At 39.9% G+C, this 23,199-nt stretch overlaps 1 protein-coding gene across 2 annotated transcripts in view; it reads right to left on the bottom strand.

Moving 5' to 3' along the window:
• Nucleotides 1-2,089: 2,089 nt before the first annotated feature.
• Nucleotides 2,090-23,199, bottom strand: part of ARFGEF3 (ARFGEF family member 3) — an 88,218-nt gene continuing 67,108 nt past the window's right edge. Inside the window, exons 24-35 of one of the 2 annotated variants that reach the window (XM_042445806.1) lie at nucleotides 22,632-22,754; nucleotides 21,168-21,271; nucleotides 18,920-19,064; nucleotides 18,050-18,178; nucleotides 16,210-16,386; nucleotides 15,169-15,283; nucleotides 14,279-14,381; nucleotides 13,388-13,519; nucleotides 12,182-12,312; nucleotides 10,999-11,007; nucleotides 5,326-6,553; nucleotides 2,090-4,543 (exon numbers count right to left, since the gene is read on the bottom strand). In XM_042445806.1, coding sequence (XP_042301740.1) covers nucleotides 4,352-4,543; nucleotides 5,326-6,553; nucleotides 10,999-11,007; nucleotides 12,182-12,312; nucleotides 13,388-13,519; nucleotides 14,279-14,381; nucleotides 15,169-15,283; nucleotides 16,210-16,386; nucleotides 18,050-18,178; nucleotides 18,920-19,064; nucleotides 21,168-21,271; nucleotides 22,632-22,754 — 2,588 coding nt within the window. In that variant the 3' untranslated portion in view covers nucleotides 2,090-4,351. The remainder of the gene's footprint in view (nucleotides 4,544-5,325; nucleotides 6,554-10,998; nucleotides 11,008-12,181; nucleotides 12,313-13,387; nucleotides 13,520-14,278; nucleotides 14,382-15,168; nucleotides 15,284-16,209; nucleotides 16,387-18,049; nucleotides 18,179-18,919; nucleotides 19,065-21,167; nucleotides 21,272-22,631; nucleotides 22,755-23,199) is intronic. The other variant, XM_042445807.1, reaches the window with a different exon arrangement.

The following is a 23,199-nucleotide window of genomic DNA, read 5'->3' on the forward strand; positions in this document are numbered from 1 at the left end:
CTAGTTTGACATTTGGCTTTTAAGTCTATGACAGTCCAGTAACGACATGTAATAAAACTGTAACAGTTTTTCATAAAAATCCAGAATAACCAAGGTGCTACATGGGCACGTGTAGCATCAGAGATCCACATGTGGAACTCTGCTATGGTTCAAGTCCCAAGACTTACATTTGTCACTGTGACAGCTCCTGCTAACATCCATTCCATGGTTCATGAATAGTTGGAAGAGCGGGATCAGAGAAGCGTCTGGCCATTTTATAAAAAAAAGATGCAGACCAAGGGAATCTTTCACCAAGACCCACCAGGATCTTCCTGAGGTCTCAGGAGATGATGTCCCTGGTTTGCGTTCAGCTATAAGTGCATAGCCTCTCAAGTCTCTTCCACGCTCCACTAGCAACGGAATGGCCATTGTGGGCTGCTATTAGGGTGAAATGATAAGCCATTTGGGGTAGGGTGTTGATCATTGTGGAAGGAGGAAGGAAATGTCAACTTCTGCAGTAACAAGAACAAAATAAATATATATGCAAGCATAATTATGCTTACATACATCACCAACAGGATGTTGACTGCATTGTATTTCTTGTCAAGTTAAACATATAATTAAACTGAGTTTGCATTCTCCCCCACAACTTCATCTGCCTAGTCTATGAGCTTTTGAAGGGTCTCTGGAATGTAATTTTTTGTTTGTTTGTTTGTTTCTCCACGTCAGGGCTGGTCTCAGACATTTTAAAACATTTTTACTTCCATTTTGGAAGCAATAGACTTTCCTGAGGCAATACAGAAGTAGGGTCTCCGTAACCCCTATACTATATACAGATGCCAACTGGATTGACTGTTGAACCTTACTTTTCACCCCGCTGATGGGACCGTGTCTTGCATTGCACCTGAGGGCAGCAAGCTACCTTACTAGTGCAGGGCTTTGTTCTCTCCCCAAAACTCATCTGCCACTTGAGCTACTACATTATTCTGCAAAATGACAGGACCAACCCTGTAGCCTATTCATAACTTTCTCCAAGTTTCAGTGTGCTTGAGAATTAGCTTACATATTATAGGCTATACCTGATATTCCTCTCATATCCTTATCTGTTTGGTAGGGTGGTGGCTAAAAAATAGCTCATCCATATGGCAAAAGCTACAACATGTAATGATTTGAAGTAACCATTCCAGTTAGTGGCAGTAATCCTTAAATATTTCCCTCAAAAAAGGTAACTACAGTATAGTTTTTTTCTGTTTGTGCAATATATGACTGTATCACCTTGTTACAAAGAACTTCTCCTCTTGGCATGTGCAGTTCACAATATTGGTCCATATATAGCACTTGCCTCATTGTACTGCAGAAACAAACAAACAAAATCAAACATTTTGGCATCCTGTCAAATGGATAAAGAAATTATGTGTGCCTGCCTCTCTCCTAACTTATTCTGTTAAATAAAGATACAGTGACAAACTAGAGTTGCATATAAAATTCCACTAACAAACGTAGGCGTGCACTGCTTGAAAATGTCCCCCCAAAATAAAATTCAACTCCACATAGAGCTATAGAAACACTGCATAATTGAACTGAGAAACAAAACTGAACAAAACAATCAGATTAGGGCACAGCAGCAACTTCCTTCACAAAGAATTTCATACTCTGTAGTAGATAGTCACAAAGGTTCAGCAGCTGACATAACTTTTACATTCATAGCCTTCTGTTAACTTACTGTATTTTCCGGCGTATAAGACAACTGGGCATATAAGACGACCCCCCAACTTTTCCAGTTAAAATATAGAATTTGGGATGTACTCACCATATAAGACTACCCCTCTTGAAACACACACCAAATAAAAATTTAAAAAACATCAGATTTGATTTCAATATGATAATTTAAATTCAAATGCTTATGAGATGCAGGTCCTTAGCAGGAAACCTTGTTGTATACAAAGCCTGCTTGGACTGCTCAGCTCTCCCTGCCTGCCCAGTGCTCCCTGTCTCCAAAACTATCAGAGCGGTAGCTGCTTTCATACAATTGCCGCATATGGCCGTTTTTGAGCTCCCCTCACCATATGCGGCAACCGCAGATTCGCCAGTCCAGCTCAGAAATTTCAGCACCTGCCCTATAATATGACATCTGGCGTATAAGACGATCCCCGACTTTTGAGAAGATTTTCTTGGGTTAAAAAGTAGTCTTATACGCCAGAAAGTACAGTAATAAAGAGATAGAGAGAAGAGGAACTCATGAAATGATGGTGTCATTTTTCAAGGCAATGCTTCATAAACCAGGCTGATGAAGACTCTTATAGCTTGGCACATGCACTCGTCAGACTTGGGAGAAGAGGCTCTGGTGCACCAACCTAGAGTTGTATCTCAACATCTTTTGTGATACTGACCCTGAGCTGCCCTGTGTGAATCACAGGCTACTTGGCTGGTACTCTTGCCTCTGTAGTTAGGCCATGCTTGCCAATAAGGATCTCAAAAAGAGAGGAGAGGGATTGCAGGAATCACTCAGATATATATGGTATGTGATGGACCTGCATGTGGGACACAGGGATGCTATTTTCAACTGGCTGGCATGTGACAGCTAGATGTTGAATTTTGGAACTAGTTTAAAGAATGAGACTATAAGAACCTTCTACTAGGACCATTAATCTCTCTCTCTCTCTCTCTCTTTCCTAAAATTATTCTGGTTAGCAAATTGCTGCTTCTGGTTAATCTGGGACCATCTTCCACTTGGCCACTCCTTTCAGGGAGCTACTTCCTTCAATAACTCTTCTTACTGGCTACATTAGAGGGTGAGATGAAACAGCAAGCCCTTTGCCAACAGCTCAGCTAAGACCAACTGCCCAGTGTTTTTCCTAACTGGCTGATGTGATCAAGATACCTGCCTTTGCTCAGTCTTCTTGTATTGTCTTTTCTCTTTTGTACCAAATTCATGAAATGGTTAGCCATTATTTTAAGGTATGATTCACTGAAAGCAGCAGGAAAAAGGCAGCACATAAACTGCAGCAAACAAATAATGAGTTGGCCACACACCTATCAAACAGCTCATTTTCTAACAGCCTTTATAATCAGGTGCATGTTAGCCTGGTTTAAGAGTTTTAGAGATACAGTGTGACTAGTGGAAGGTATTAATGGTATGCAAAATCTCAGTTTAAATGCCTGCTCAGCTGTAAAACTCACTAGGTAACCCTTGGCTTCTTAACCTAATCTACCTTTCAAGACGCTTGTAAGTATAAAATGTGATATAAATAAGTATAAAATATTTCCTCCAAACATTAATTCCAGCTTATTTCCAAGTGATAATTTTAGTGGTATAATTACACAGTGGCATGGCCACAGAATCTGAAAACAGGGAATTTTAAAAAATAACCAATGAGGTGACATATGTGCACCTTCAATATACAATTCAAAGAAGCTGCTTGGAACTGCTTTATATTTTGACAAAAACAATCATAAGCCATATTTATGATGACTTTTTCTCACCTTAAGACATATGGAGAGAGGGGAAGAAACCACCTGAAGTCTATGGTATTCATTAGGCAAGTGCACACAGTTTTTCATCTGGTTACAGGACTGCAATCCGTTCAGGCATATTACACCCACCTTAAAGTTCACGAGACAGTGTGATAGATTTGCCTGTACAGAAAAATCTCCCAATGTGAGAAATGGAGTGAAACTTATCTTCTCACTATGCAGTCATTATTGGAATTTGGAAGGCCTATTTCTAATTACCTGTTTTTAAAAGGCATCCATTAATTCTACTCACTACTTGCTGATTTCCCCCTTATCCATGAGTGCAAGTATAGAGCATATCAAGGTTCTGTACCAAAAATACCTAACAACTGTTGTACTCCCAAATAAATTTTGAACACAAAGCTTTTTGATTTTTGAGAACATTTTACTACAGAAATTGTTTGAAACTGAAACAGTTCAACAATTTCTTGTCAAGCTGAATTTATGCAGGTGTCCATTTTGTATTGCCAGCATTGAGATGACATTGCAATCTGCCTTTTCCTTCTTCCTACAGAGAAATACTGTACTTCAGTCTAACATTTTGTCTGTAACAAATACACAGCCTCTAATCTGATGAGTTTTCATGTTTCAGCCTGATTTAATAGCATTTCCTGATTTAATATGCAGTATATTATTTTGTGGCACTTAGCATATGAGCCATACTGCCACATCATATTACCTTGTAGGCATGAGCAAGAATGGATTGTGCTCTTAATCAGTTAACAGTGTGTGATAAAAGTTGCCTGGTAAGAATGGCCATTGAATAGGCAGTTATAACTACACCTGTCTGCCACTCTATTTGTATGCCTTGAAGTGCCTTAGATGTTGTCTGTTTGCTTGGAAACACAACCAGTGTCTATTACACAATAATGTCATAAACTCTGCCGACTCTTCCCAGCCATTCTCTTACAGCCTGACGAACCCGAATGTCGGTCACATGACATGTCAGCTGACTGATGCAGGGAAAGACAGCTGGTTGGAGGGCAGTGAAGATCTGATCAGGAAGGGACTGGATTTGGTTAAGAACTGTCAGTACCATATTGGTCCATGCCTAAAATAATGCAGGGAGAGACAAAGAAGAGAGTGAGCAAATGTGCTGGATTGAAAAGCACAGTTATTACAAAGGTCAGTTGAAGCAATGTAGTTCAACATGTAAAGTGAGAATTTTGATCATAGAAAACATGCAGCACCAACAGTGACTGAGAATAGTGGCCTAGTGTGAAATATTATTTTTTAAAATCCCTGAACTGTAGACCAAGTGTTGGCTTTTATCATTAAGTGCCTTGCAGCAGCTAGCTAAAAGAGAAAGATAGCATTTTGTGGTTGGAACAGACAGCTTTCTTTTCCTTTTTTTCTTTTTAGCACAGGCCATCTTTGTTTATAGGGCTAGCCCAAAGTTCTTTACTATCTAATTTCCCCTCCCATATTCCACATACACAAATTGCCTAGATATGCAGCTGATTTTTGCTTCAGAAGTGGCAATAAAAGAGTAACCCACACTAAACCTGAGGTCAGCAAGTCAATATAAGGGGGTGGAACTCAAGTCACATGGCACACAGAGCTCTGTCCTCCAAGAGGGGTGGAATGGCCTTTGGGAGAAATGACCATGGCTACTCCTGAGGTAGTTGCATCATTCTGTTAGAGCAAGTCCTATCAATTCACTAGGTGTGTGTATGATTCATTTTGGTAATGCCATGAAGCATAGTGTGATAATCATGCCAAAATTGGAAGCTAATTGATGCTCTCCTATAAAGGTATGGGACAGCATCAGCAAGAATGAGAGACCTCATGTTACTGTGAGATGTAGTGTGTTTGGAGGCCCTATTTTCTTACCTGTATCTGTGCCTCTCCATCTCGAATAGATATACTGAGTGAGCTAACGGTCGATCCAGAGCGTGGCCTCTTCTCTTGTCTCAAAATCTCTGGGCCTGCACTGAAGGAATGCCTCATCTGGCCTTGATCAACCAGATTCTGTGGCCTTTGTAGAAGGGGTGAATCTGGCCCTCTTGAGCTTAAGGGGTCTCCTTTCTTTTCTGCTTTCATCTCTTTGGTAAAAGTAGCCAAGTTATGCTGTTGTTTCCTTTTCTTATATTCTGTCATTAGCTTTGATATGGTTTTGTCAGTGGCAATGGTGTAGATTTTGTTGCCAGCACTCTCCCACCATTCTTTTTTTCTGCCCTGGTCCTTCTTCTCTGTTCTGGGGCTCAATGGTGGAATGAGCAGCATATCTCCATTCCCTCCCTTAGGAGTAACAGTCTCTGTGAGTGAGTCCCTCATTTGGCTTTTGTCATCTTCTGAAGGGGTGTCCTTCCCAGAGAGTCCTCCGGTAGATGGGGTAGATGTTTCAGATTGGAAAGATGGAAGGATGAAGAAAGTGTCACTTCTGAAGACTGGAAGCTCATCTGCACTATTTTCCAAATCCAGGTGCATTTGAATATAGTTGTTACATAATTCCATGCACAGCTTATGAAGCCTTTGAATTAGCCAAGCCCAGTCTGCATTGCTGACAGGCTGGACACTCAAAGATGGCAGCCTGGCCCTCCACTGTCTCTTCTCCTTCCCTCTTGGTGGGCTTACCTGAGCTGTCTCTTCAAAAATGTCTTCATCTTCAGAAGAGCACTGTTGAGATGAATCAGTGCTTCTTTCATCCTCTTCAAAGAGTATTTTTTTCACCTGTTCTGCAGTAATGTTCTCTTGGTTGGTTACAATGGCACAGATCAAGGCATGGAAGTAGATGTTGAAGCTCATTGCTGACTGGCGGTACAGGTTGGCAGCTCCCCCAATGCCAGATACCTTTTTGAGTAAGCACTTCAACCCAGTCCTTGTATCAAACTCTCTGGCAGTTCGGTAGGAATCCAGCAGTAAGTCAAAAATGACTGCCAAATTCTGCATAGAAATGTACCTGAGGAAGCCAGCCAGTTTGGTTTCTGGTGGCTGTTGAACCATCTTCTCTTCAGAATGAGAGGGCCCTTTAACAAATTCTTCCAACAAAATATCATATAAATTCTGCAGCAACACTTGATGGGACAGTAGGCTCACTACAATTGTTCTGAAAGGGATACTTCATGCACAGCCAAATGTGAGGGTTGGGGGAGAAAAAAAATCAGCTTTAGAATTTCACTGATATTATTTAATTACCCAATTTGTATTTATAATCTTTTTTTGAGCTCCGAGGAACTTCGGAAGGCAAAGCTATAATGACATCATAATTATGATCATTTTCTCAGAATATCTCCAGACAAGCCTTCTCCAACTTCTAATCTATCAGATGGTGCTGGATTGCTCTCCACAGTTGAACAAATCTGGAGAGACCCAGTCCAGCCAGGCTGGCTGGGATGATAAGAGTTGTAGTCCAACACCACCTGGAGAATATCTGGTTGATATGATTATTCTAGACTAAAGTTGTCTGCAATTTCAAAAGTTAACACAAGCAATTCAACCAAAATTAGTATTAAATTTAAACATGTTTATTATATTCTAACATCCAAATTTTCCTCAAAAGAAATAACATTTATAGCTGACACTTCCTCCAAGGAAAACAATCAAATAGAAATTTAGTACAGTTTTATTTTGTTATATATATTTTTTATTTTATTCACAATCGTAAACATTATAACATGTCACGTCACATCACATCACAACATCAATAAACACACATAATACATAAATACACACAAACACATATTTCTTCATAACTTCCTTCACCTATTGATACTGGGTTGTTACCAACATTTTAATTACCTCTTCTATATAACATCAAATATCTATTTCTATACTATCCTCAAAAAGTGATTTCTCTACTTTTTCTCCTTCTGCTACAACTATGATTAATGACACTGCCTTCAGATCAGTTTTTACACCTCTTCCATTTATTCTTCAAAACCTAATACAGCAGTTTTCTCCCATTTATTTTCCCAAAGGGGCAGGACACAGTTCCAGTCATAGAATCATAGAATTGCAGGGTTGGAAGAGACCACAAGGGCCATCCGGTCCAGCCCCCTGCCATGCAGGAAATCTCAATCAAAACATCCTCGACAAATGGCCATCCAGCCTCTGTTTGAAAGACCTCTAAGGAAGGAGACTCCACTACACTCCGAGGGAGTGTGTTCCACTGTCGAACAGCCCTTACTGTCAGGAAGTTCCTCCTAATTTTGAAGTGGAATCTCTTTTCCTGGAGCTTGCATCCATTGTTCTGGGTCCTAGTCTCTGGAGCAGCAGAAAACAAGCTTGTTCCCTCCTCAATATGACATCCCTTCAAGTATTTAAACAGGGCTATCATATCACCTCTTAACCTTCTCTTCTCCAGGTTAAACATCCCCAGTTCCCTAAGTCGTTCCTCATAGGGCATGGTTTCCAGACCCTTCACCATTTTAGTCTCCCTCCTTTGGACACGCTCCAGTTTCTCAATGTCCTTTTTTAATTGTGGTGCCCAGAACTGGACACAATATTCCAGGTGGGGCCTGACCAAAGCAGAATAGAGTGGGACTATTTGATCTAGACACTATACTTCTATTGATGCAGCCTAAAATCGCATTAGCGTTGTTAGCTGCCGCATTGCACTGTTGACTCATGTTCAACTTATGGTCTACTTGCACTCTTAGATCCCTTTCACATGTAGTCTTGTTCATCCAGGTGTCCCCCACCCTATATCTGTGCATTTCACTTTTCCACCCTAAGTGCAGTACCTTACATTTCTCTGTGTTGAATTTCATTTTGTTAGCTTTGGCCCAGTTTTCTAGTCTGCTCAGGTCATTTTGAATCTTGATCCTGTCCTCTGGGGTATTAGCTACTCCTAATTTGGTGTCATCTGCAAATTTGATAAGTATGCCCCCAATTTTGTCCTCCAAGTCAATGATAAAGATGTTGAATAGCACTGGGCCCAGGACAGACCCTTGTGGAACCCTACTGGTCACTTCTCTCCAGGATGAAAAGGAGCCACTGCTGAGCACCCTTTGGGTTCGGTCGGTCAGCCAATTACAAATCCATGTAACAGTTGCCTTGTCTAGCCCACATTTTACAAGCTTGTTTGCAAAAATACCATGGGGAACTTTGTCAAAGGCCTTTGTCACAGTCCTCTCTATACTGTTTTGTTGCACAAGTTTTAAAAAAGATAGTGCTCGAGATCCAGCATCACGTGGACAGAGATCCATTCTTGTACCTACATCTCCCAATGCTACCCCACCAAAACCTACATTTGAAGCCAGGCAATCACCCTACTCCCTGGCACTGAGTAATAATGTGCCCAAACATACTCCCAGCGGTGAGACATAATCGGAAAAGCAGTTGTGACAGGACCCTCCATGGGTCTCTGCTTCTGCTGGTCACATCACACTTACTGCTGTAACTACTGCTGAGCACATTGTCACTCAGTACCTCAGAAATTCTTCAGCTGAGGAGAGACTTCCTGGCTTCAATGTTATGTTTTGGGGTGGGGGCACTTTTGGTCACTGCAATGGTGCAATGACTCTAAATGTGAATTCCAACAATTACAATGTCACATGTCCAGTTTACAATATCAAAAATACTGGATGCTAGCCAATATCCCCCGTGCATGGGGAAATTACCTTTACTTATTCTATTTAAAATAGCTCTCATTTAATATCCTCAATCCACTTTTTATTTTTATTAGTAGTAGTATTTTTACTGTTCCAAATGCTTAGGTCAATATGGCCCACATAGTCCCAACTCTAATTTGTTATGGGTTAGATTTACGATGGTGTGGGCTCTGCTTTCCTTTCCTTTCCTTTCCTTTCTTTTTTTGGTTGAATGTAGCAGGAGCTTATCTAGAATAAAGGCATTCATGCTATAATTACTTTGGAGAAGGCCCCAACACATTCAATGGTACTTACTTATGACTAGCATGGCACAGGGGAACTGCAGCTTTCATTAAGAACACAAGAGTGGCATTTGCAAGGAGAGAATTCAGTCATTCACAGACTGCAAATGCAAATAGACAAATCGGCTTGCTGTTCTCTTTTACCAAATGTCTTGTTATTTTTATCGCACTTCATGGAAATTCTGCTGCCTTGAAATATATTGCCATTTGTTTTCTCTCTGTACTTGTCTCCCCTCACTCTTTTCTGCCCTAAGTCCTTTTCTGGGAGAGCTAATATACTCCATCCTTTGTTCTTTGACACTCTCTAGTGGCTACAGTCCAGCATTCAGTTTTAACTCTCTGTGGAAAGGCCTGGGAGAAGCTGACATGCCCCACCAGGAGGAGCTCAGTGGTGGTGTTTCCCTTTTAGAATATAAGCAAGTAGTATATTAAGATATCAAAGGATGCCAGCATTGCTTGTGGCAGGCAGATTAAAAGGCGCCTGTTAACTTTACTAATTGAAAAAGTAATTTGTTGCAATAACGTTTCATTTTTAACTTCTTTTTAGTTTGATATCTGTTTAAAATGGTTTTGAAGATAATTTAATATACAGTGGAGTCGTGCCACCCTCAGGCTTGCTTGCCATCTGCAACCCTGAGCATCCATGAATGGTGAGCCCATTGTTTTCAATGGAGGTGTGTGCACGCGGCCACACTAGCAGCTGCATGCACATTGTGCTGCCAATTGGGAACAATGGGTCTGGAGTTCTCACATTTTTTCTTGTCCACACATAGGTAGGTGTGTCTGGAATGGATTTCCCACAGATACAAAGGCTGACTGTAATTTTATGAACTAGGGGTCATATTTTTTTATCTATCTGGTAGTGGTTTTAATTTCTATGCCATGCTGAATCCCAGTTCTGTGATTAATAGTGAATAAAACTATGAATAACACTAACAGTGAATAACAGTAACAACAGCATCCATAAGAACTAGTTGCACTGCTCATCGCTTTTGTATTTTTTCTATTACTTTGAGAAAGAAAAAAATACCATAAGAAAATAACACAAAAGTTGAAAAGCTCCTGCCAAAATGTAATTTAAAAGAAAAGTTGAAAATAACTGTGTGTGAGGTCATGGTGTGTTAAACCAATCAAGTAACTTCACTCTGACTCACTGCACTGTTTTTGAAATGTAGCTTAGTTGCTCTCCCCCATTATCTCTGCAAGTAATTAGTTACAGGTCACCATAACTAACTGTAATGCATGCCTTACCAATTCTGATCTGTGGGATTTTCCTTGGGAACTGTGAGACACCCAATATTTCATTATAACATATTTTGTGCTTTCACACAGCACTCATATGTATGGGTTGGAACTTTTTTCTTTTTTTCTTTGGCAAAGGTACAGCCTTCACCTCACAAACATCTCTGACAGAGGTCACAATTCATGAAGAGCTCCCACTGCCACTATGCTGGCCCACTAACTTGCTGAATTATCTAGGAATGGAACAAAATATGTAACTTTTTCAGTTCGGCAGTAGATGAATAGGAATTCCTTTTATTCCAGTACTGCCCAGTTAAGAGGATATTTTCTGAGAAAGGATATAGGTATATTTCAAATGTCAGTTCAGCAAGTATTTGATTTTGCTTCGGGCACAAAACGGCATGGAACAACAACAAATATTCCCTTACCCAAGCTTCCTGTGAATTGAGGGGAGCATTAAAAAAAATCCAACAGAAAAAGAGAAACTTTAAGTGAAAAGAAAATGTCATACTGTTCCTGGTTTGCTCATGCAATTCAGGCTTAAAGATAAAAGCAAGCAAACAAGCAGACCATGGCAGCAAGTCTTATGAACAAGCAGCAACCAACCCATTGCTAAAATAAGTTATGAGTGGCAGAACATAGAAAAAGGGCTTTTTCAGCTCCCAGAAATCCTCAGTTACTATGGCCATGCAGGCTTGGGGCTTCTGCAAATTGTAGTGGCTCCCCCCCAAACCTTTCTCAAGCTCTGGAGTGGTCCCCCTCTCACACATGCTTTGTGTCTAATGCACAGGTAAGTTATATGTTGGTGAGAGAGCATGCATGTGGTAGATGCATACTTGGCAAGGTATCTGGTATGAAACAGAGCACTGGACTAGGCCAACTAGTAAGGCTGTCCTTATATTCCTAAGATTGGTTTATTGGTTTCTACAGCATGTTGACAATAAATACAGGAATTTAAGAGCAGGTGAGTTTCTGCAGTGATTTCTTGGGATGAAATGTGTCTCATCCTATACATTTTATTTCCTCCATCTCCCTATACACTGTGGCTAATTCACACCAAGTATGACAGATTCCAAATCTAGGATGTGCAATGACAGCCTACATCTCTGGCATGCTACTGGGAGTAAGGTCATTTGGAAATATCCTGGAGTTGTTTAGCCTGAGGCAAGATTGCAATGGCAGAATGAAAAGAAAAAGTGTCATGCCATTTCACACCCCAAGTAATGGATTATATTCATGCTTTTGGGATTAGTGTAGACTGCCTTTCATACTTTACTAGAGGGAATACATTTATCCATCTTTAAATACTTTATATACTGATGTAGACTTTACTTTCATTTCTTGCATCTGTCTCCTTCTTTGTCCTGTATCCTCTTTAGACTTAGGCCTCTTTCATATTCCACAGTTACAGCACTTGATATTGCTGTATTTGCCAAAGCTACATCTTAGAGAATCCTGGAATTTGAAGCATGGTTAGGCATACTGCTGCTCTCTGGCAGGTAATTTTAAACAACTCATGAATCTACAGATCCCAGAATTCCATAGGATGGAGCCATGAAGTTAAAGTGATATTCTGTAATGTGAAAGGGACCATAGAAAAACTGACCTTACCTTTTCTGTGAGTGGCCATTAGGCTTCTTGTCAGGAGGCAACTCAATGATAAGCACACAGGACTGAGCATGTTCAAATCCCTCCTTATTGTTTGGTGTTTTGGGGGAGCACTGTGTGTCTAACATGAACACCTACAAGAAATAAAAATGTAACAACTTGCTATAGCCCTGGGTTGACTTAGGAAGGAGATACCACTGCAGAAACAGAGCACACAAATAGCATGGATAATGTCCCTGTTCTTGTCTTTTCTCTTTAATGGATCTTGGGTAGAAGCATGATGCTGTACAACAAGGATGAGGTTAGGGACCAGACCGTAAATTTGGGACCCATCAGATATTATTCTGCAGCCGAATTTGGCCACATCTGCACTGCAGAAACAATGCAGTTTGACAACACTTTAGCTTCCATGGCTCAGTCCTGTAGAATTCTGGGATTTGTAGTTTGTTGTGGCACCAGAGCTCTCTGATAAGGACTAAATATTTCACATAACTACAAATCCCAGAATTCCACAACATTGACCTATGGCATTTAAAGTCAGTGCTGCTGATTTTAAAAAGTGTTATTTTAGTGTAGTAAAAGAGCAGAATGGCTGGTGGTGGGTATAAACATTATAAGATATATGCTGCCTTACTCTCCTAAACATTCATGAGGATTACCAAATAGGCAATACTGGAATAGATGGCCCAATGGCTTTACTCAGTACAAGGCAGTGCCTTCTGTATATTAAGTCCACTACTGGAAATGGAGTTATACAAACGGGCAAAGAGCACCCACCAGAACAAGTCATGCTCCCTCAACAAATAAAATAAATTCACTATGCTTTTTGGTAAGACCACTAAATGGTTTAATTGCTACAAGAGTTTGTGATCTGGCCTGCTCACATCACAAACTCAGACTACAACTCTGCAAAAGAATTAATGTCCAGGAATTGGGGAAAGGGAAGTACATCATGACTAATCTTCAGTCAGATAACTGACGTTGAAACCATTACCAACCTCTCAAAAAACAAAAATGTTTTAATGCTTCATAGTATAACATAGAAAAAATACACCGAGGAGGTCTTTATAAAGCGAAGAGATTTCATTAGGAGGAGTTTTAAAAGCAAAACCACCCATTAGACTCCAGTCAAGATCAAGCATTTTTGAGCCATACTGATTTCACTTGAACTTTTGAGGATGCTTGAGTGTCCAGCACAGTTTAATTTACCTGCTGGGCCATGGCCCGTATTCTCCAATATTCTGCTTCAGCACTAGGGGAGAGGGAAGGAGCTGCCACTTTCACCTCACAGGCATCACCACTAAAGTTTTCAGAGCCACTGTGGAAATAGCCCAACAGATTCTACAAAGAAACATAATTGTGAGATTACTTAACTGTGTTGACCTTATGCTAGGCCACAAAAAGAGTGGATGAAAATATATAATGCTGCATTATATTAAGCTAACAGTTGTCTTTCTTTCAAGTATGCTCCCATCCCTACCAGAGCACTCTTTTATTTGACATGATGCATTTCCATCAGGTTCTTCCATTTTATAATAATAATAATAATAGGTTTCACTAGTATGTTTAGTGTGTTACTGAACCCAGTGGCAACTGTGGCTTCCATGTCAGTAGTCAGATGATTCCTCTAAAGTTCACACTTAAGCCAAGACCAGTTTTCAAACCTTGCAACAAACATGCACTAAAGTGGAGTTAAAGCTCTCATCTCTTAAGATCTGCTGTGATAAATGGATTTAACACACAACATTATAGGTTATGGCTTTGTGTTCCCAAAGCAAAGAAGACAACCTGTTCTTCTTGATCAATAAGAGTTTTTCAGCTATGGGCTGGAGCCCCATGTGGTCACCTTGGGAGTGTGTTTTATTTATTTATTTATTTATTTAGTGCTGTAGATTTGTAGAGCTCTTGAATGGCCATGGCACTTTTTCAAGGTTCCACCATTGCCAAAATCTAGATGAGTGTTTATATCTCCATCCATGTAAGAAGTTGGTTCATATAAACAATGCTGCTATTCAAGTGTTCTCTATCATATGGTCATGCTCATTAGAAATATCAGTCCATTTAAGACAATACCAATTGGCAATCCTATACAGGTTATACCTTCACTGGCTCAAGAGTAGCTGAGAAGGCATCCTGTAATGCACAGCATGCCAGCCTCCACATTTCTTCTGTAAAAACAGGACCAGCTGTCACAAGCACATATCTGAAAATAAGGGAAAACCCCATAAAAGCATATTAACTGCTGGTATCTCCATCATTTTACAACAGGATTGAAAAAACTGGTTTGGCTAAAACATCAAAACTCTAATTGATCTAGACCTATAAAAAGCCTAGATGGGTCCAAAAGAAATAAAGAGTTATATTTAGATCAAGGCAGCTTAGAAGATGAATTGAGCCTACTCTTGTTTGTACTTTCTGTAACTATTTCAAATGGGTTAGGGCAAGTAACAAAATGTGTTTGCAGGACCTGATGGCCACAGTTGTTCTGGAGAGATCCCTTGAGATAATACTTTTAGCTTGAGGGAAATTTTAACCACCTCATTTTCATATTGTGTCTAATCAACTGACATCCTGAATTGTCATCATTTCACAGTGGCAACTGACTTTACCTGATTTTATGTCACCTGCTAATGCAATAAAATATCCACTATTATTCTCTGTAACAATGACTCTGAAGTTATCTTTTTACCTTTTCCTTCTTATATATTTTTGTTAACAAGGTTGCATGAACTTCAGTTTTAACAATTACTGTATCGGTATTTTTTGTTATTGCATAATATTTTTTAATTTAAAAATGTTTTGTAAAAAAAAATCTCAAAGTGACAATAAAAGAGCAATTCAATTTGAATCATTACAGGGATTTGTTTATTTAGCTTAGAAATTCTGTTTTGGCATTTTGAGAAACAAAACAAAGATCTGCAGAGAAATAGGAAACACATGTTCTATTCTTTAAACATGTTAAACAACCATGAAAAGGAAATGTAAGCTACCTGATGCAGGAACACCCAACTCTTGATATGCTTTCTGTGGGTTCTGCTACACAAGCTACCAGTAAATTGAACAGGTCTTTGAGCATTGTGTTGATCATATTCTCATAGCCAATATCTAAAAAAGTAAGGTTTACAACCAGAAGATTTAGTATGAACTGGGGTAAGAGAATTACAGTACAGAGAGCCATTTAAGATTTTGTTGTTAAATCATAGAAAAGATTACTTACTATAACTAAACATTATACCATGGTCACCTGCACACTCACAGATACTGATACAAATCCCATATGTATGATGTATAGAGACAGAGATGAGAAACTTCTCTTTTTGACTAAAGGCATTCTTGGACAAGGCACCTTATTTGCTCTTGTTCTCTGTCCTCTGGCCCAACTAGAAGGTTGAAAAAGGCAAATACTCTTTTCAAGATAGTGAGAGATCTTCTCAATATTTCAAATCTCTGTTTTATAGCTCAGTGGTATTAGGTACCGATGGAGGATACCTTGGTTTGATTTGGTTCCACTTTTGTAAAAATGATGCTACTGTGTACTTTATAGTTACAGGTGATTTTGGTTAGGGGTGCTTGGATATAAGTCAGGGATGGGCAATTTCCTGGCATCCATTTTTTAAAAAAGAACAACTCTATTTGGTCAGTGGGAAGAGGGAAAATGAAGGTGTCCTCTAAAATGGAGTGCACCCATCTTTTCCTGTTTTGAGGATCTGACAGCAGCCAAATCATTATGGTCCAAATTACTTTGCCCCTCCCTTTCCCTCTTGTAAGCAGCAGCAGCAGCCCTTGCCAGAGCTTGGTGCTTCCACAAAGGCAAGCAAACAGCCCTCTGTGCCCTGTCCACAAAGGGACTTATGTGTGTCTAAGATGCACTTATCTATGTGTATGTCACTAACAGGTTGATGGCCAGTATGTTTCTGTCTGTGTATCTATCCATCTTTCCATCCATTCATACACATCTACACGCATCACATCTACCACAGTCCTTTTCTTACAACAATAAACCTGGCTCCTAAGAATTTATCTGTTTTCACCTGAATGTATGAAGCTTTGAATGTGCTCCACAACTAGTTCACAAGAAAGTCCAATAGCATGCTTGAAATTCGCAGATGCTGCATCCCAGTAAGAATGATCGCTGTGGTTGCGACGAAGCCAAAGGGACATTGTAGGGAGCAGACGGTGTACAACTGCATACATACCAAATCCAGGGCCTGAAAAGGATAACAACACAGGCAAGATAAATTGATTTTTCACTTCAAATACCTGCTCAGGCTAACTGACATCTTAACCCGACTGACCAGAGAAAAATGGTGGACAGCAAAAAGAATGTAGTTTGCAATAAAATTATTTGTACTTTCTGCTGAGAAATTCTACCTATCTTTTGCTACCAATAATTTAATGGCAGTTTTTCATACTAATTTTCCTACAAGACATAAAAATACAAAGATGCATAGTACTTAGAAGTTTAGTAGAAAAGCCAACATTCATATGTCATCCTTAACACAGAGATGTGCACTTTCCTACCCAAATTTAGGATATATAATATAAGAGGTGTCTCATTATTATCAACAGACCTAGAAAGGAATACTGATTCAAAATGACAATTATCAAGCTCCCCAATAATTGATGACTCAGAGTTTCTGATTACATAGAAAAACTTTATTTGTGTATTTATATCCCCTCTCCCTGTGTGCTTGAGACATCTCACAACAAAAGAAACAGATTCTGAAACAAATATTAAAAAGTAACAATACTCAAACTGTTGTTGTTTTAAAAGAATTTAAAAGTATATAGAATTATAGAATCACAGAACTGAAAAGGGCCCCGTAGGCAATTAGACACAAATCCATGCTCAATGCAGGATCTCCAGCTAGAGCATCTGCAGCAGGTAGCTGTCCAGCCTCTTTTTGAAGATGTCCAGAGAAGGTGACCTCACCACTTCTTTTTTGGTTTCACTGCCAAACTACTTTCATTATCAAGAAGTTACTCCTAATGTTCAACTGAAATCTACCCTCCTGTAACTTAAAACCATTAGACTTGGTTCTATCCTCTGAGGCAGCCCCTCTTTGGGGCAGCCTTTGAAGTATTTAAGGAGTGTGATCATGTCAGCCCTCAGACTTCTCTCCACCAAGGTGAACATGCTCAGCTTCTTCAAGCTCTCCTCATATGTTTTGTTCTTTTTACTGTTTATCATCCTTGTTGCCCTTCTCTGAACCTTACCCAACTTGTCTATATGCCTCCTAAAATGAGGCACCCAGAACTGAGCACAGTACCTCAGATGAAGCCTGACCAGAATGGAATAAAGTGGGTCTCTATATATAATATTTGTATTTTCAAACCTTCTGTATATATATTCAAACCTTGGAGTTCTTCCATGGCTACAAAAACCTCCCTTTTGTGTGGAGATGGTGCTATTTTGGGTACTTTAGGCACAAAGAAACAGTGTGGTCTAGTGGTTTGAGTGTTGGACTATGACTCTGGAGACCAGAGTTAGAATCCTGGCTCAGCCATGGAAATCTACTGGGTGGCCTTGGGCAAGTCACTCTCTCTCAGCCACATAGGGAGGCAAAGGCAAACACCATCTGAAGAAACCTGCCAAGAAAACCTCATGATAAGTTAGCCTTAGTGGTGCCATAAGTCAGATATGACTTGAAGGCCCACAACAATAGGTACAGAATAGGTGATGAGGACAGGCAGTGAATGTATGGAATAGGTGCTGTTCAGTGCTTTTTCAAACTGTTCTAATAATCATGTTTCCATAGAGAAGGAGATGGAAGGAAGAAGTTAAAACCTGTAACAGCAAAAATCGTGGCAACTCTTGAGCAGAGGTAGAAATCTTGTTTTCAGCATTAGTCTGTAAACTCAGTCAATTACCGGGTGTTTTGGTAACATCCCTCAATAGTTCAAAGAGCAAATCCAAAGTGGGAGGCTGGTGCTGACGAGGGCAGTTTGATATAGCAGTTGTCAGCTCTTCCAGAAGAAGGATCCAGACAGTAATAAGGCCTAGGAAAATAAAACCTCCTGTGAAAAGCAAGTTGTATTACAGCAGACACTTCCTGAATTTTCCCTAGATTTCTAGTTCTTTCCCAGTTTAGCAGTAAAGCCAGTGGTCTTTAAATGAGCTTTAAATGAGCTATCCATGGTACTGAACCTTTATTGGGATACTGTTCAACATTCTGAAGAACTACTTTACAGCACTGAAACCTAGGGTAAATTTATTACCCGACTGATTTTGGAGTCATCAAACACTGCCACAGTTCAATCTACTTTATTAATGGTTGTATATTTTCTCAGCACTCTTTTTTTGGTTGATCACTCAGTTCTGAATTTTTGGCTCTCAGTAAAGACTGACTCAGACACTCACCAGATGCAGGGCTTGTAAGGGAAAAATGCAACTTCAGTTTCTGATGACTAAACCAGCCTTCTCATGTATCCCCTTTCAGTCTAATCCAAAACTCAGATGCCAAGATAATTCACTGACTGCTCTTATCAAATGCCTACATTATTTCCCCATAGCCTTCTTTGGCTCTGATCCAACAGAGTAGTTAAAGGTCAGCCCTTTAAAAGTTAGAATCCCAATTATCTGCTATGTGGTAAGAGGAGGAGGGACACAGAAGGATATGTTCTTGTTGTAGGGAAGAAAATGAAATAAAATCACTCATTCTGTCATCAAAGCCACATTCAGGAACTGCTATCAAAGCCAGTTCCCTACCTATTTTAGGTTCACACAATGATTTTGCTTACCTGTGTCATCATCAAACTCAGAAAGGACACACTCAATGCCATCCTCGCTGCTTGCAGAGCGCTCCTGTATCCTTTGTGGCAAGTTAGCAAGTTTTCCAATTTGAAAAATTGGCTTCAAAGGCATTTTGTAGATTTTGGCAAGCAACTACACAAGGAACAGAAAGGATATGACTTGGTCCGGCACATGCACTGGTATCTCATGCTACTTGGTGTATAGTTCTTATAATTCTTGCGGAACATGTGTACATCCCGAAAAGGATTCTACAATATTTTGAAATTTTAGCTGGTAAAGAGACATATGCATACAAGAATGTGCTTTCACTCTTGAGTGAAGCTTCAATGCTACAATCAGAAATGCGGGAGACAAGCCAGGAAAAGAGGGAAGCAATATTGAGCTTGGTTGCTAGAAGGAGTATTGCATCTCATTTCCATATGAATATGGTATCTGTTTAGGTATGTGGGATTCCACATTTCTGCCATATGGCCATTGTGGCAGTTTGTGCATGTGAAATCATATCGTTTGCTCATCACATAAATGCTGAAAAGGGGTGGCAGATGGATCTGTTGTGGTGGGGTGACAAAACACACTTCGATTTTATCAATGCTCCGCCTAGTGCTCAATCTCTCAAAGGTTGAGTATAAAGAACAGCTCTTGTTCAATTTGGAGCAGCTGCAGGTGGAGCAGTGGCCCCTGACATTGAACAAATATACACAAAACCTGGGTCAAAAACCTAACAAGCATCTACAAATACTGTTCACATAATGTGGTAAGCATGCATCTTCTTCACTGCCTTGCTAAGTAACCATTGCCCTAAAACCTGGTTCTGCTTCCCAAGCATGCATTTGCAGCTATAGCTCTGTTGTTCAGTCTTCAGTCAAGGGAACAATGTAGAACAGTGGGGCTACTGTGTCTGCACACTCCCACTATCTCTCATCTGGCAGCAAAACGAACACAGAAATGGGTGGCAATTGCATGTGTACTCCTTGTGGTGGGAGAGAGAGAACCTACGCTGCCAGGAACAACAATGTCTTGCAGTGTGTGTCAGCCTGGGAAATGCTGCAGAACACTGGGTCCCTCCCTTATGTCCGAAAAAGAAAGAAAGTAAGAGAGAAAGAGGGATAAGGAGAGAGAGAGAAAGAGAGAGAGAGAGAGAGAGAGAGAGAGAGAAGAATGCTTGCCATTGTACCAGCCTGCTAAATCCCCAGCAGGAAAGAACATATCATGCAACAGTAATGGGTGACTACTGGAGCAGAGGTGGATACAAGTGAAGGATAGGCAATGTGCACTGTGATATAATGGTACATTTTAAAGTAAAGGCATCATGGCAATTCTGGCAATAACATTCTCAAAAGGCATGTACTTGTACACACACACACACACATTTATTTAAAAAATTCTAGCAATTTTTATCTTCATCAGGAGTAGGTGTTTTGTAATGCTAATGGGTCTTAAATGCTCACTTAAGACAAATCTATCTCAAAATATTTCAGATTATAACAGTAATAACTGGTAACAATACATGATGGCTAACAAAATTAATTTCTGTGGGGATTGCAGTAAAACTCAAAAGAAACAGAAAAATACCAAGGAGTGGGGTTTGGCAGCTAATCACATAGTCCCTACTAATTAAAGGCCTGGTTCCACTATTGGCTTTGAAGATCACTGAAATATAAGATTATTACTTTTATGATTATTGAATATAATATATGCAGAAGCCACCTATAACTAATCAGTGCAAGAATGCTGCACCATGTGAGTTATGGGTATTATACTCACTCTTCTTAAAAGTAACTTATTCTGCACGTATGGATGACCATTTCATCCACATAAGTTTAGAGTTTGGGCCAGAGTTATATCTATGTTTCGCTGAGCCCACTGTCATCACAGCTCTTCAGCTATCTTCATTCTTTTCAAGATATAAAAATAAACTTTAGAGGCAACTGGAAGACAGAATCTAGACCCTTTCCTTCACTTCATTCCCCCAAAAGGCGACCTATGAATAAATGCTGTAATGAAAATAATGATAGCAGAACAAAAGTCTAATTCACAAAGTTTTCATAAGTGAACCTAACAACTATCTTAATTCTAGAAATCATCACTTGAAACTGTATCACTGTATTTCTTCATACTGCATTAACCATTTAGTTTACAGAAGACTCATTTGTAACTGCTGTTTCATGTGGGTTTGATAGGATGACCATCAATTGAGCCTAAATTGCCAGACTGAAAAACATTAATTCTGCATACCTGAGAACAGCGCCTGAGGTAATCAAGAGCAGGAAGGCACAGGTCTGTAGACATGGAACCTGATCCTGGGACACAACTTCCAATCTCCTTGCAATCTGCTTCCCCTGGGAGGGAGGGAAGAATAAAAATAAACAAACATACCACAGTGATGTTCTGAACAGTGTGGCTGTTATGAGTTGGCCTGCTTACTGTGAAATCCAGAAGGATTCACTCATTCAAAAAACACATGCATGGGTTACAAGGATTAAAAGGAGAGGAGAGGTAGATGAGAGAGGCAGAAGATATGGAAGCAGACACGTATCTGTATTCAGCGATTAAACATTATGCCTGGGATCCTTATGCCAGCATAAGGGTCCGTTATGCTTGCATAAATCACTTTCTCAACTGTTATGTAGCAGTGTGATGTAGGATGGTAGCAGCAGAAACAGTTTCTCTCAAAGAGATAAAGCTGCTCCAAGGGCTCCTGAGCAGCTCAGGAGATGGCAGGGCAATGTAATATCCCGAGGGAGATGGTTTTTTATATCAACCCTCTGCCACATTGCTGCAGCACCATGACCATTTTCCTTTTCTGACACCAGCATAGTTACACCAGATAATTAGATGCAGTCCTGCCTACAAAGAGAGAGACTCTGTGGGAAGGCCATTAGGCCATTGCCTTCCCCCAGTGAGTAGCTGCGGCTGTACTTTGTGCACCATTTTGTCAACAGAGCCCTCATTAGCAAGACTGCTGTTAAGTGCTTAATTTCCAGTGAAGAAACCAGGGACTCAGTGGTGTGCAGGATGTATGAAGAAAGAATAGCTTCATGTGGGGCTTGGGGAGGAGTAGATGACCTTGAAGTGAATGCTTTTGTTTCTATATTTCTCTCTCTCTCTGTTTTAGTGTCTGTCTGCATTTTCCTAAACCCTAAAGAGGAATCTTCAGCAACTGTAAAATAATTCACAAAATTGCACATATCTAAAATACATTAATAAATGAAATTTGCCTACTTCTGCCTACAGCAGATGCTAGGAAATTTGCCTACTTCTGCCTACAGCAGATGCTAGGAAGGTGGTAACATATGGCAGGACATTTTTTGTGGTGACACCCAGTTTAATGAAAGAGGATACTACATCTGCGCACTCTGTTGCAAGTGTTTATACAAGGCCTGTAGATATTTTTATTTGTGCAAGCATTTGGAGTCTGATACGTAGTGCAATCAGATGTGCCCCCGGAAATTTAGCACAGCTCTTTCATTGCATATTTAAATATAAGACAGTGTCTCAAAGATATTTATTATTATATTTTATGTTCATATTATTATTTTAGATTGTTAGCTATTCATTAGAACTGGGAGAAAGGTGGGTTACAAAATGTTGAATGAATGAATGAACAAATATATAAATCTCGCTATGCATGCAGGCAATAGTTGATTTCCACTGGAATGTAATAACTATATTATGCTTCCACCCAACCCATGTAATTACCCAGTCCTTTGACAAACTTCATAAGGCACATGATGTAGCTGGTGGCTGCATTTGCAAAAACCTGGATGTTGTCTGTATTTAGAAATGCTTCAAAGACATCAAACACAGGGGCCTGGCATTTTCCTGAGGAAACAAAAAGAGATGATTAGCTGATATAGGGTACTTACTAGAAGCCCTAGCTAGGGCATCTGGAAAATTCAGTACTTTCTGTATTGTTTCACATTACTGTGTATTATTATCCATTGTGTATTTACTTAGAAGTAAGCCTCACTGTGTTCAATGGGATAATTTAAAGACATAGCCGTGTTAGCCTGGATCACTATGAAATTTAACAGGGAGAAATGTAATGTACCACACTTAGAGCGGAAAAATGAAATGCACGGATATAGGATACGAGACTACATGTGAAAGGGATCTAGCACAAGTTGAACATGAGTCAACAGTTCGATGCGGCAGCTAAAAAGGCCAATGCAATTTTAGGCTGCATCAATAAAAGTAAGTGTCTAGATCAAGGGAAGTAGTAGTGCCACTCCATTCTGCTTTGATCAGGCCCCACTTGGAGTATTGC

Source organism: Sceloporus undulatus, chromosome 1 (assembly GCF_019175285.1).
Source record: "Sceloporus undulatus isolate JIND9_A2432 ecotype Alabama chromosome 1, SceUnd_v1.1, whole genome shotgun sequence".
In the NCBI taxonomy this organism is placed as follows: Eukaryota; Metazoa; Chordata; class Lepidosauria; order Squamata; family Phrynosomatidae; genus Sceloporus; species Sceloporus undulatus.